Source organism: Mobula hypostoma, chromosome 10, assembly GCF_963921235.1.
Source record: "Mobula hypostoma chromosome 10, sMobHyp1.1, whole genome shotgun sequence".
In the NCBI taxonomy this organism is placed as follows: Eukaryota; Metazoa; Chordata; class Chondrichthyes; order Myliobatiformes; family Myliobatidae; genus Mobula; species Mobula hypostoma.
This window is the reverse complement of record NC_086106.1, coordinates 14,228,461-14,241,324: the sequence shown is the minus strand read 5'-3', so window position 1 is coordinate 14,241,324 and position 12,864 is coordinate 14,228,461. Positions and strand designations below refer to the sequence as shown.

At 45.7% G+C, this 12,864-nt stretch overlaps 1 protein-coding gene across 6 annotated transcripts in view; it reads right to left on the bottom strand.

Annotated features, from left to right (window-relative positions):
- Positions 1–10,615: 10,615 nt before the first annotated feature.
- LOC134352662 (homeobox protein Meis1-like) overlaps positions 10,616–12,864 on the bottom strand; it is a 439,361-nt gene continuing 437,112 nt past the window's right edge. For 4 of the 6 annotated variants that reach the window (XM_063060007.1, XM_063060011.1, XM_063060010.1 and 1 more), the window contains exon 12: positions 10,616–11,291. In XM_063060007.1, coding sequence (XP_062916077.1) covers positions 11,011–11,291 — 281 coding nt within the window. In that variant the 3' untranslated portion in view covers positions 10,616–11,010. The remainder of the gene's footprint in view (positions 11,292–12,864) is intronic. The other 2 variants (XM_063060013.1, XM_063060014.1) reach the window with 1 other exon arrangement.

Sequence of the window (12,864 nt, the reverse complement as noted above, 5' to 3'; positions counted from 1 at the left end):
TATCACTAATATCATACGAGGGGTGATTGATAAGTTCGTGGCCTAAGGTAGAAGGAGTCAATTTTAGAAAACCTAGCACATTTAGTTTTCAACATAGTCCCCTCCTACATGTACACACTTAGTCCAGCGGCCGTGGAGCATACGGATCCCTTCTTTGTAGAAGTCAGTGTCTTGGACCTCCAGAAGTGGTCCCCACAGCATGGGGTGATTGATAAGTTCGTGGCCTAAGGTAGAAGGAGATGAGTTATTAACTTCAAACTTTCTGCATTTTCACTCAAAGAGTTGAACTGCACGTGCATTTAACGAGAGCTGTATAACCCATCTCCTTCTACCTTAGGCCACAAACTTATCAACCACCCCTGCAGTGGACCACTTCTACAAAGAAGGGATCCGTATGCTCCACGACCGCTGGACTAAGTGTGTACATGTAGGAGGGGACTATGTTGAAAAATAAATGTGCTAGGTTTTGTAAAATTGATTCCTTCTACCTTCGGCCATGAACTTATCAATCACCCCTCCTACACTGCTCAGTCCAAAGCCCTGTCACCAATTCAGCCCGATTGATTAAGGCTAAAAATTCTCAACCTTTGCTCTGGAATGACTCTTGGTATTGGAAGACATTTCTTATTTCTTCTCTGGTAAAACTGACTAAAGATATTACACAAGGCCATCAAAACATTTGCATTGCTCTTTCCCTCTTCCTGAATTTACTTGTGGGATTTACTGGTGCCACAGTAGTGCAAGAACAGTGTGTTTAATCGTTGAAGTTAACATGACTTTAAATCTCCACCTGGCTCTCTCTGACTTCTCCGCTTCCTTTCCAATCCTGATGAAGGCTTTTGGCCCAAAATGTCGACTGTTTATTCTTTTCCATAGATGCTGTCTGACCTGCTGAGTCCCTCCAGTATCTTGTGTGCTGCTTTAAATCTCCTTACTTGGTTATTTGTACTAATTTCAATAACTATGGAGACACAATTTGACGCATCATTTGACTAAATTATTCTTAACTGAAAATGTCTGAGTTTGCTGAACACTAACAAAGATATATATCCTGAAACTGAAACAAAAAAAAATCAAAGTTTGACTTACTTAACAATTCTTTGAAGTGGGAACCTTATAAATATACTTCAATCAGCTACTGTAATGAATCAGAGACACAGAATAGTTTTCCATCTTTGGACTTTGTCCAGGATGGCAGAATCCCAGCAAACTGTGAACGGAAATCGAAGGAAAACTGCAGATGTTGGAAATCTGAAATTAAAGCAGAAAACGCTGCAGGAAATCAGCAGGTCAGGCAGCAGTCGAGAAAAGCGAAACAGGGTTAATCTTTTATGTTGGAGCCCACTTTGAATGAAAGGTCTCTGACCTAAAAGGTTAACTTCATTGCCAAAACACAAGAGTTTCTGCTGATGCTGGAAATCTGAAGCAACACACACAAAATGCTGGAGGAACTCAGCAGGCCAGACAGCATCGATGGAAAAGGATAAAGAGCCAATGTTTCAGTCCGAGACCCTTAACTCCAGGACACGATGGTCTAGAACCTGGGCTGTGTTGCAACTTCATTGCCTGTTTCAGACTGACCCTAGATAGAGTGGTGGTGAGTTTCTCTCTCCACAGCTGCTGCTGGTCCTGGTGAGTGTTTCCAGCATTTTATTCCAACAGACGATGTCCTGGGACCAGTACTTATTCTGCACCGGGAGCAGGTGAATGAGAATCAGGATCAGTTTTCATATCTCTGACCACTGTCGTACATCATAAAAAGTGTTCTTTTGCAGCAGCAATACATTTAAAAAAAACTATAAATTACACAACAAATTCACATTGAATCCCCTTTATCTGGAATGAAGCTTCCAATGGATTAATTATTTTATTAGTTGTTCATTTAAGAAATGCGTCACGGTAGTTCAGACTGACCCTTGGCGGGCTGCTTTGCGCTTCTACTGCGAGGAGGGAGTCCCGGGACCCTGACACCGCGCCAACGAAGGAAGGTGATGCATCTGCACTTTAGGATGATGTGTGACTAGGAGGGCAAGGCGGCGTCCGGTGGGAGTTGTGACAGTTGCCCACCAAGGGTTGCAGACCATGAGTTAAGAGGAACCCATCCCCTGTGTCCTCTGCTGTTTGCCTATTTTGGGACCTACAATACTCTTCAAAAGTCTTAGGCACATATATATATATATATATAGCTTTCTTCCTTTATTCCCCACCCTGACCTTTTACTTCTCATCTGCCTACTTCTTCTCCCTGGGTCCCCTCTTCCTTCCCTTTCTCCTTTGGTCTACTCTCCTCTCCTATCAGATTCCTTCTTCTCTAGCCCTTTATCTTTCCAACCCACCTAGCATTACCTCTCGCCTTGCCCCTCCTTCCCCTTCCCTCCCCCACCTTTTTATTTTGGCATCTTCCCCCTTCTTTCCCAGTTCTGAAGAAGGTTCTCAGCCTGAAGTGTCGACTACTTATTCATCTCCATAGATGCTGCCTGACCTGCTGAGGTCTTCCTTCATTTTGTGTGTGTTGGTTTATATAGCTGGGGTGCCGACAATAGACAATAGACAATAGGTGCCGGAGTAGGCCATTCAACCCTTCAAGCCAGCACCACCATTCACTGTGATCATGGCTGATCATCCACAATCAGCAGCCTTTTCCTGCCTTCTCCCCTTGTGCTGTATGCACCGAAGTCCAGGTCATCTATAGATACTGAGGAGAGCAGAGGGCTTTGTACAGAGCAGTGAGAGATGCAAAGACAGACTTCGGCTGATGTCCAACGTTGCTTTTGGTCTCTTTGTCCATCTTCCCAATGCCTTTTATTGTCTGAGTACCAGTCTGCACCATTGGAAGAGTCGGTGGAAAGAAACTTAGGGGCAGACGAATAAAAGACGATAGTAGGACGGACAAATAGTGTGACGAGAGACCAAGGCGAGGATGGGAAGTACCCAAGTGCTGGTGTATCCCAGACAGAATATGAGACGGGGACAGACGTTCCAAGCTAGACGAGAATCCACAGTAGAGCTGACGATCGAGCCCTGAACCTCAGTTCAGGTGCTCTTTATTAAAATCCTGGCGGCAAAACATGGCGGAGTGGGCCTGAATCCTTAAAGGGGCGACGCCAGCTATCCATTTTCCGGAGAGTCGGAGCGTCTAAACCCCGGAAGTTGGCACTGTCGGCTGCGTATCGTAACAAGTCGACTGAGAGGAGAGTTGAGCACCACCCAAAAACTACACTGACCGGACATATTTGTGCCTTTTAGTACCGCCCTCTGCTTTCCTCAGTATCCATGAGTGCCTTGGACTTCATTCCTTTTCATTAGCCATTCATAGATTCTGAGGAAAGGCAGTGGGCCTTATGCTGGGCAGTGTCAGACACAAGTAAACATTCCCCTTCATTCAGGGAGACAGCCATTCTCCACCCGTCCCCCCCCCCGATCCCCAGCTCTCTGTTCTCTGACTGGAATTCCCGCCTTTGTCACCCGAGTCCTTTTCACCCAGTTGCCGATTCCTCCGAACGTTGAGACTGGTTCTCAGACGATGAAAGCCAGTAGGAAAACAGACATGTAGACTGAGAGGTTGAACACCGCCTGCACTGGCCCAAAGCATTGCTTCTCCCACAAGAGCTGCAGAGGGCCTCCAACATATGGCCTGTACACACCAGCTGTGTGGTGTGTACAGTCCAAATGCTCACAACAGCGCCTCTGTCACCTCAGGCGGTGGAGTAAGTTTGGTATGGGCCCCCAAATCCTAAGAACTTTCTACAGGGGCACAATTGAGAGCATCCTGACTGGCTGCATCACTGCCTGATATGGGAACTGTACTTCCCTCAATCGCAGAACTCTGCAGACGGCCCAACGCATCGGTAGATGTGAACTTCCCATGATTCAGGGCACTTACAAAGACAGGTGTGAAAAAAGGACCGAAAGGATCACTGGGGACCCGAGTCACCCCAACCACAAACTGTTCCAGCTGCTACCATCCGGAAAAGGTACCGCAGCATAAAAGCCAGGACCGACAGGCTCCGGGACAGCTTCTTCCACCAGGCCATCAGGCTGATTAATTCACACTGACACAACTGTATTTCTATGTTACATTGACTGTTGTATTTATTATAAATTATTATAAATTACTATGATTGCACATTGCACATTCAGATGGAGATGTAACGTAAAGATTTTTACTCATGTATGTGAAGAATGTAAGTAATAAAGTCAATTCAATTCAATTAATTTTCCATTCTTATTTTTGAGGTGCAGCACCCAGTCATGGGTTCCAGAGTGTATCTGGTCGCTGTCACAGTTATTTTACCTCCAGACACAACACAGGCTCTTTTGGCTCAATGAGCCCGCACTGGTGAAGTCGATCTTCGGGCCATTTATCAATGTTTGTGAGATCTTGCTGTGCAGTGGCCGCGACTGTAATTCATTAGTCACAAGTTTGTTGGAACGCATTGAAGTCAAAAAAGGGTGTTAGGTAAACACTTGTTCATCCCCTGCGTTTTTATTCTTTTACTTAATATTTATTTTATGTAGAGATAACAGCCCCTTCAGACTCAATGAGTCTGCGCTGTCCAACTACACCCATGTGACCAATTCATCTACCAATCGGTACGCCTTTGGACTGTGGGAGGAAAGCAGGGCACCAGGAGGAAACCTACGCGGTCACGGGGAGAACGTACAAACTCCTTACAGGCAGCGGTGGGAATTGAACCTGGGTTGCTGGCGCTGTACAAGCAATACACCACTGTGCTGTCCCAAAGTTTGCACCAGACTATTCTGGATTTTTCAGAGGCTGGGACCCTGAGGGTGAGGGGCTGGGCAGAGGAGGGCTTGCCAAAGGGTCTATTGCAGGGAGCAGTAGTGTTTTTACAGCTCATGGCGAGAGAGAGGGAGATGGACAGACAGACAGATAGAGAGAAAGAATGCGAGAGACAGAGAAATAATGAGAGAGATAGAGATAGAGTGAGAGAGAGAAAGTGAGAAAGAGACGGAAAGATAGAGGAGAAGAGAGAGAGAGAGTGATAGAGAAAAAGAGATAGAGAGAGATATATGGAGAATCAATTTTTTCCCTTCCCCACACTACACAGAACACAGCCATCCATTTCTGATCTGACCCTCAAGTGAGAACCTCAAGTGCTGAGGTCATTGTTCTCACCTAGATTTGACCAGATTCCTTGATCTGCACTGAGAATCATTTGAAGTGTGTTGATATTAAACCTGAAAGTACCAGGATTTCACTGGGCACTCTGAAAATGAAGAAATTCCAAACACTTCAAAATCCACACCCCATTCTGAACTGGCTGCGTTCCCTTCTTTCTGTCCAGCCACTGAGCCATTGAATGTTATTGTTCCGCAGGGGAACTTCGGTCTATCGTGGTTGGCCAATCAAAGTGATTTCTTATTGACTGCTTCGAACTCTCCTCTGTTTCAAATGTCAGAGGGCCACGTTTGTACAGTGCAGAAGCAGGTCCTTTTGTCCACCACAACCTCAGCAAGGTTTTTGCCCACCTACACTAATCCCACTTTTTTACACTAGGTCCATTTCCTTCTCTGCTTTGCCAATTCCTTCATGTAGGGATTGAATTCTGATTTCATCACCTCCCCTGGCATTGTTCCAGGTATCAACCACACACTGTGTGAAAAAAGAACTTCCCACTCAGAACCCTTTTGAACCTACCTCCTCTCACCTTAAACCAAGGCCCTCTCGCTTTTCATAGCATAACTGTGGAGCAAAGATTCTGACTAGGATATCAATGCCTTACAATTTTATATATCTCTTACCCCTAGCTTCCTTTGCTCCAGCAGAAGCAAGCGCAGTCTATCTGATTTTTTCCCGTAACTAAAGTCTTTCTAATCCAGGCAATATCCCGATGCATCTCCTCTGCATTCTCCAGCAATAGCATATCCTTCTTCGCACAATATTCGAGATGGGGGTCTAAGCAGCGTTTTGTAACATTGCAACACAATCTCCAATTTTTATATTCTAAGCATTTACTTATCTTTTCCCTGAATGTCTTAGGCGAGTTTGACCCCATGACAGAGTGGCTGCACACTCCAGTTGTGCCCAGAAGTGGGAGAAGCACCATATCCTACCCTCCAGATCTTCCATCCTGTCATTTCTGCTCACCCCATTTACATGATCTAGTACTTCACCTGTGCCCATAAAACATAGGTCCATAAGACATATAAGCAGAATTAGTCCATCTGGCCCATCAAGTTTGCTCTACCATTTGATCATACCCTTTCAACCCCATTCTCCTGCCTTCCCCCTGTATCCTTTGACGCCTTTACTAATGAAGAACCTCAGCTTCTAAATATACTAAATAACTGGGTCTCCACAGCCATCTGTGGTAATGGATTCCACAGATTCACCACCCTCTGGATAAAGAAATTGTTCTAATTCCTGATCAGTGATTTTTCTCTGGATCACACAATTTTCAAGATATAAGTGTAAATTGATCATTGCCTTTACCTTGGAATGGATTTCTGCTGCAGAGGATTCACTTTGAGAATCATCTGCAGAAATTCTCTGGTGACTCAGCAATAGTTGGGTGCATAGAGGGGGGACGGGTGGATGAATACAGGGCCCTAGTGGAGGACTTTGCCAAATGGTGCAAGCTGAATCATCTACAGCTCAACATCAGTAAGACAAAGGAGGTGGTGTTGGACTGTAGGAAGATTAAGCCTGCACTGCTCCCTGTTACTCTTGATGGTGAGGACATGAATGTGGTGAGGACCTACAAGTACCTGGGGGAAGGGTGCACCTGAATGACGGACTTAAGTGGAGCACCAATACAGAGGGCCGGACTCACCTCCACTTCCTGAGGAGACAGAGGTCCTTTGGAGTATGCAGGCCTCTGCTTCACATGTTCTACCCGTCTGTTGTTGCCAGTACAATCTTCCCTGCAGTGGTGTGCTGGGGCAATGGCATCAACACGGATGATGCCAACAGGCTCAATAAACTGATTAGAAAGGCTGGCTCTGCCATAGGAGTCAAACTGGACACACTGGAGGGTGTGGTAGAACAAAGGACCCTATGGAAAATCCTGGCAATTCTGGACAATGTTTCTCATGCTCTGCAAGCCACCTTGGCTGAACAGAGGAGCACATTTAGTGATAGACTAAATCAACTGCACTGCTCCAAAGAGCGCTATATGAGGTCATTCTTACCCTCGGACATTACGCTCTAGAATGAGTCAACCTATAGCTGGGGAAGTGATGACCCCCTCCTGTTAGACTGTTTGAGGTAACTTATTTTTTTAAATTCTTTCTTACTTCTCTTCTAACATTTGTATGTCTGTGTGCTTGCATTGCTACTGTGACACTATAATTTCCTTTGGGATCGATAAAATATCTAACTATCTTTGTATATTGTAAATAGCAGTTCCTTTCCGTACCTGGTGATGCATCGGGTCTCAACCGGACCATTTCTTTAGCACTTTTGTCTTTTGTTGTTTTTTTGTTTTACGATGCTGAGTTGCTAGCTCGATGCTCTACCATGGAATGAAAGTGTGCAAGGAGCCGGTCAGATTCGAACCCGAGACCACGCGCCTCAAAGTCTGGTGCGAAAGCCGCTACGCCACTGGCTAGCCCTATTGTCAGTACAGCCTTATGCTTTTAGCCAGAGTTATGAAGTGCATTTTGGAACTTTGTCACATCCACTCTGGAAGCAGCCCAAATCTTCAAGGTCTCAGCCTGAATTAGGACATTTGGAACACCATTCCTAGATGCTTTTAAAGGTTCATTGTGTATTCCCGTTGCTGATTCAGGGCAATTTCATTGCAAAGGACTTGTCCCTTTAGAATATAGAAGCATACAGCACAGAAACAGGCCACCTGTCCTACAATGTGCACTGAACCAGCTACAATGCAAGTTAAAACTCCCAAACACTAATCCCTCCTACCTGCACCATCTTCCTCACATCCATGTGCCTATCCAAAATTTCTTAAACGCCTCTAATATATTTGGTTCTACCACCATAAAAGGCAGTGCATTCCAGGATCCACCACTCTCTGAGTAAAAAGCTTACCCCTCACATTCCCATTTGAACCTACCTCCTCTCACTTTCAATGCATGCCCTTTGGTATTAGACACTCTGGCCTGGGGAGCAGATACTCCCTGTCCAGTCTATGTCTCTCATAATCTTGTAAAACTCTTATCAGATCTTGCCTCAGCTTCTGACACTCCAGAGAAAACAACCAAAGTTTTTCCAGCCTCTTAAGATAGCACATGCCTTCTAAACCAGGCAGCGTCCCGGTGAGTTTCTTCTGCACCCTCTCCAAAGCCTCAACATCCTTCCTATAGTGAGGCGACCCAAACTGTATGCAATACTCTAGAGGCGTCCTAACCAGACTTTTATAAAGTTTCAAAATAACCTCCTGACTTTTGAACTCAGTGCCTCGACTAATAAAAGCAAGTATAGGAGGCAGGCCAGGCATGGAATGGCGATCCGTCAATCAGTTGTTAGTGTGTGTAAAGACTACATGTACAGATGGGTAAGGAATTGTCTGAAAATGACTGAAATTAACCTACATATATTTCACAATTGTTTCCAATATCTTTTAAACTATAGATAAGAGTATTTTATTCTCCACTAGAATCATTAAGAGTACACCCCCAAGCACGACATGGTCAAGAATGTAAATTTTCCCAGTAGCAGATCTCCAATTATAACCACAGCATCTAATAATTGGAAATCCTGAATTATGATGGTCCATTAATTCTCAAAACAGTAATGTCACTCCTTATTAGCTTCCCCATTAATTCTCAAACCAGTGATGTCAGACCTTATTGGTTGGCCCATTAATTCTCTAACCAGTGATGCCACTCCTTATTGGTTGGACCATTAATTATCAAGCCAGTGATGTCTCCCCTTATTGGTTGGCCCATGAGTAATTGCAGGAATTGAATTACAATCCCTCAACCCATTTTTTCCTGTGAATTCATGACATCTTCAATAAGAAAGTCCATTTGACACTAAGATGTGGGAGTGAAACTGTTCCAATTAAATGGAAGGTAGAGATTCAGAATATTGACCTTTCGCACTCTGAGTTTCAAAAGAACGTTGGCTTTCTAAATATATGGTATCAGACTGGAGGTTTACTAAAAAGAACACTGTGGAGGTCCACTCATTGGTTAATTGCAGAAGAAAACAGACAAGCTGATTAAATACTTCATAGACAAGTTTTCAGGATGACTTGGTCATTATCGCTGAGCAGATTTTGTAAACATAGTGAAATATTATTGTAGGATTCTGAATCTGTCCCAGCACTAATCCATATATGTTTAAGCAGACATACTTTGCTGCATTTCTGCAGAAAGAGAGTAAAGATTACTTAAACATGTCTGCAAATAGACCAGATTCCCATCCAAGAAGTTGAGGCTGACAACTCAGGAGGGACAGCATATAGAAGATGATGCTTGGTTAGGATCTAGCTTTTCCACAAAGATGGCGCCCACCAGCCTATAATTGGTTAGGAACTTGTTGGGATTCAGTCAATATTCCCCCCCCCCCCTTCCCCAACACCAGTATCCAAAACTCACTGCCATATTGGCTTATAATTGGTTAGGAAGTGGTGTGGATCCAGCCCTGACAAAATGCCACCAGTAATCCCTTTCCCAACGCCACCATCCAAAGGTCACTGCCATATGATGTTGCCAACTGAAACGTCACGGGAGATTGAAATGTCGAGACAGCGGGCGTCACTGTCGGAGGCCTCTGCACTTTCTCTCGATGGTGACAGAGTTTGCTGGTTCTCGAGTTGGGGGAACTCGAGTAAGGGACGCCGCAGATTGTAACGTCGAAACAGTGAGCTGTCGGCTTCCCCTCTCACTGTGGCAGAAGCGATATCTGTCTCTCCCTCGTCAGAGAGAGAGGGAGCCTGTTGTGATGTTGAAAGGTTAGGATGGACAATAGATGTGGGCAAGTGGTTAAGGCATTGGACTAGCAACCTGAAGGTCATGAGTTCGAGCCCCAGCCGAGGCAATGTGTTGTGTCCTTGAGCAAGGCACTTAATCACACATTGCTCTGTGACGTCACTGGTGCCAAGCTGTATGGGTCCTAATGCCCTTCCCTTGGACAACATTGGTGTCGTGGAGAGTGGAGACTTGCAGCATGGGCAACTGCTGGTCTTCCATACAACCTTGCCCAGGCCTGCGCCCTGGAGCGTGAAGACTTTCCAGGTGCAGATCCATGGTCTCGCAAGACTAACCGATGCCTTTACTTAGTTTTTGATTGACTCTAGATCATCAGCTCTGGGTGGGTGGCGCTCGTGCTTTTGCTGGAACAAATGGGGGGGAGGAGGAGGGGGATACTTTGCTGCTACGTGTGCGTGGGAGGGGGCGTTGTGGCTCAACATTTTTCTGTCATTCATTCTCCGGGATTCCCCTCTGTTTCATAGCTGTCTGTGAAGAGTACGAATTTCAGGTACATTCTCTGATATTAAATTGAGCCATTGATTGGTTAGGAAGTGGTTAGGATCTAGTCATTACAAGATGCCACCAGTAACCTCTTCCCCAAAACTAGCTTCCAGGCCCAGGGCCGTACTGGTGTACAACTGTGAGGATCTGTGTTGGAAGAAAGCTTCTATCCCTCCCCCATCCCTCCTCCCCTCCACCCTCACACCTCCCCAGGAAATGCTTCACGTTCCTCTCCCCAGGTTATTGAGAATATCACACATAGTGCTGAAATACTTCATTGCTTTTTTCGTTATTTTTCTTTATCTATATGTATAAAAGAAAATCTATCAGAAACCAAAGGAACTAGTTAATTTAGTCTTCATTGTTTGTCGTAGATGCTCAAAAATGGTTGTAATGTCCTTCCTTTTCAGTGTTTCCTTATATATAAAAGTCTCATGATCGTTTAATTAAGATGCTCCAGAATTGGTCCTCGTTCAGATTCACAAAAAGTACAATAAAAATGAACAACAGTGTCACACACACAGCAGTCAGAATTCCAGTTTGTGCCTCAAATGCCAAGGCTGGGCATCTTATTAAACTCTTCCTCTTCTGTACACTTCTATACATTTTAGTGGCCATGGGCGTCCATAGCCTGCCCGCTCGTGATTGGTTCTCCAGGGCTCAGGAGGGAAGGGCTTTGCGATGACATCACTGGGTGGGAGGGGGGTCTGCTGTGCATCATCATGGCTGGATGGTGGGGGTGGCCGGGGACGTAGGAGTGTAGCGAGGGTCCGTGTCTCAGCTGGGCTGGGTGTGGTGTCACCGAGGGAGGGGTGTATCCTGGTTGTGGGAGGCCCATCCCCACTGCGCCTCCTTGAGATACGAAGTCCCCTGGTATTCCTGGCAAACCTGAAAGAACCAAACACAAAATGTAATACCTTTCATATCGTCAACATCCACTGACATTTCCTCTGTCCCCCAACATCTCCCATTCGTGGTAAACCATACATATATATGTTGTAACTGGGTTAACTGTCTGGACACGTCCCTCTGCTGACTACCCCTGTGGCTCCTCCCACAGAGCCCTGAATAAAGGCGATTTCACCATTGCCCCTCCTCCTCAGTCCAGGGGCAGACACTCAGCATGGAGGTCACGTCTTACTGCGGATAAAAGCCTTTCAGTATTTACCCTACTTCAGACTTTTGGAATTATTGAAGGAGCTTCACCATTCCAGCTGGAAAACCTGCCATAAGGGTTTGCAGCCTTCCTAGTTCCAGGGAGTGTCTGGGCTATGTTCAAACTTTCCTCATATTTTTTGTTCAGTTGAACCCAATAACCAATGCAAAACTAGTCTCCAACCAGCTCCATTAATTATACTTGTTCTGTTTTGAATTTTTGGAGGTTCCAGCAGAGAACGATATCCATGTGGTACAGACAAGGCACAACAGTGGCTATATTTCATTAGGAGTTTGAGGAGATTTGCTACGTCACCAAAGAAACTCGCAAGTTCCTGCAGATGTACTGTGGAGAGCATTCTAGCTGGCTGCGTCATCGTCTGCTATGGCGGTAGGCGGGGGCTAGTGCACAGGATCGAAGACAGCTGCAGGGAGCTGAAAACTTAGTCAGCTCCATGGGCACTAGCCTCCCCAGCATCCCGGACATCTTCAAGGAGTGATGCCTCAAAAGGGCAAGGACCCCCATCACCCAGGTTATTGCTTCAATCAGGGAGGAGGTACAGGAGCCTGAAGGCACACACTCAATGATTCAGGAACAGCTTCTTCCCCTCTGCCATCCGATTTTAGAATGGACGTTAAATCCATAGACACTACCTCACTAGTTTTTTATTTCTATGTTTCCACTGCTTATTTAACTATTTAATATACTGTATGTACTTGCTGTAATTCATGTTTTTTCTATTACTTTTTTCACGACATATGCCGGTGCTATTAAACCTCATTCTGAAAGCAGGTGATAGGCATTCTCAGTGTAGGACCCTGCATATTGATGGCCAGCAACTTGCCTGTTCAACTCAACCACTGAGTTATAGTTCGTTTGCCCGAGACAGGAGCGGGAGGAGATGTAAATTTACCAGGCAATTTTTCAGTCCCAATTTTCCCCCTGCTTGACAACTGCCCTCTCTTTGCCTGCCCATTGTTGCCACTTTTCCCTTCTCTCTTGCCCCTAGCCTGTCTTTCCTAATACTCTCCCTCTCGACACTGTTTCCTCAGACCTCTCTGTCCCCCACTTGATTCCCTTACCAGTTTCTCCTCTGCTTTGCCCCTGACTTCGCCTCCGCCCAGACAACCACCATGGCAATGGACTTCCAAGACCGGGTGTTTGCCCCTCAGGGCTGCCATCTCCCCCTGGCATGTCCCAATTGTGAGGGTTTGTGCACCGCTCATGTCTCCTCCCACTCACTCACTCACTCTTCCCAGCAACCCCTCAAGAGAAAGAATGGGGCCGACCCGACTGCCAGGGCAG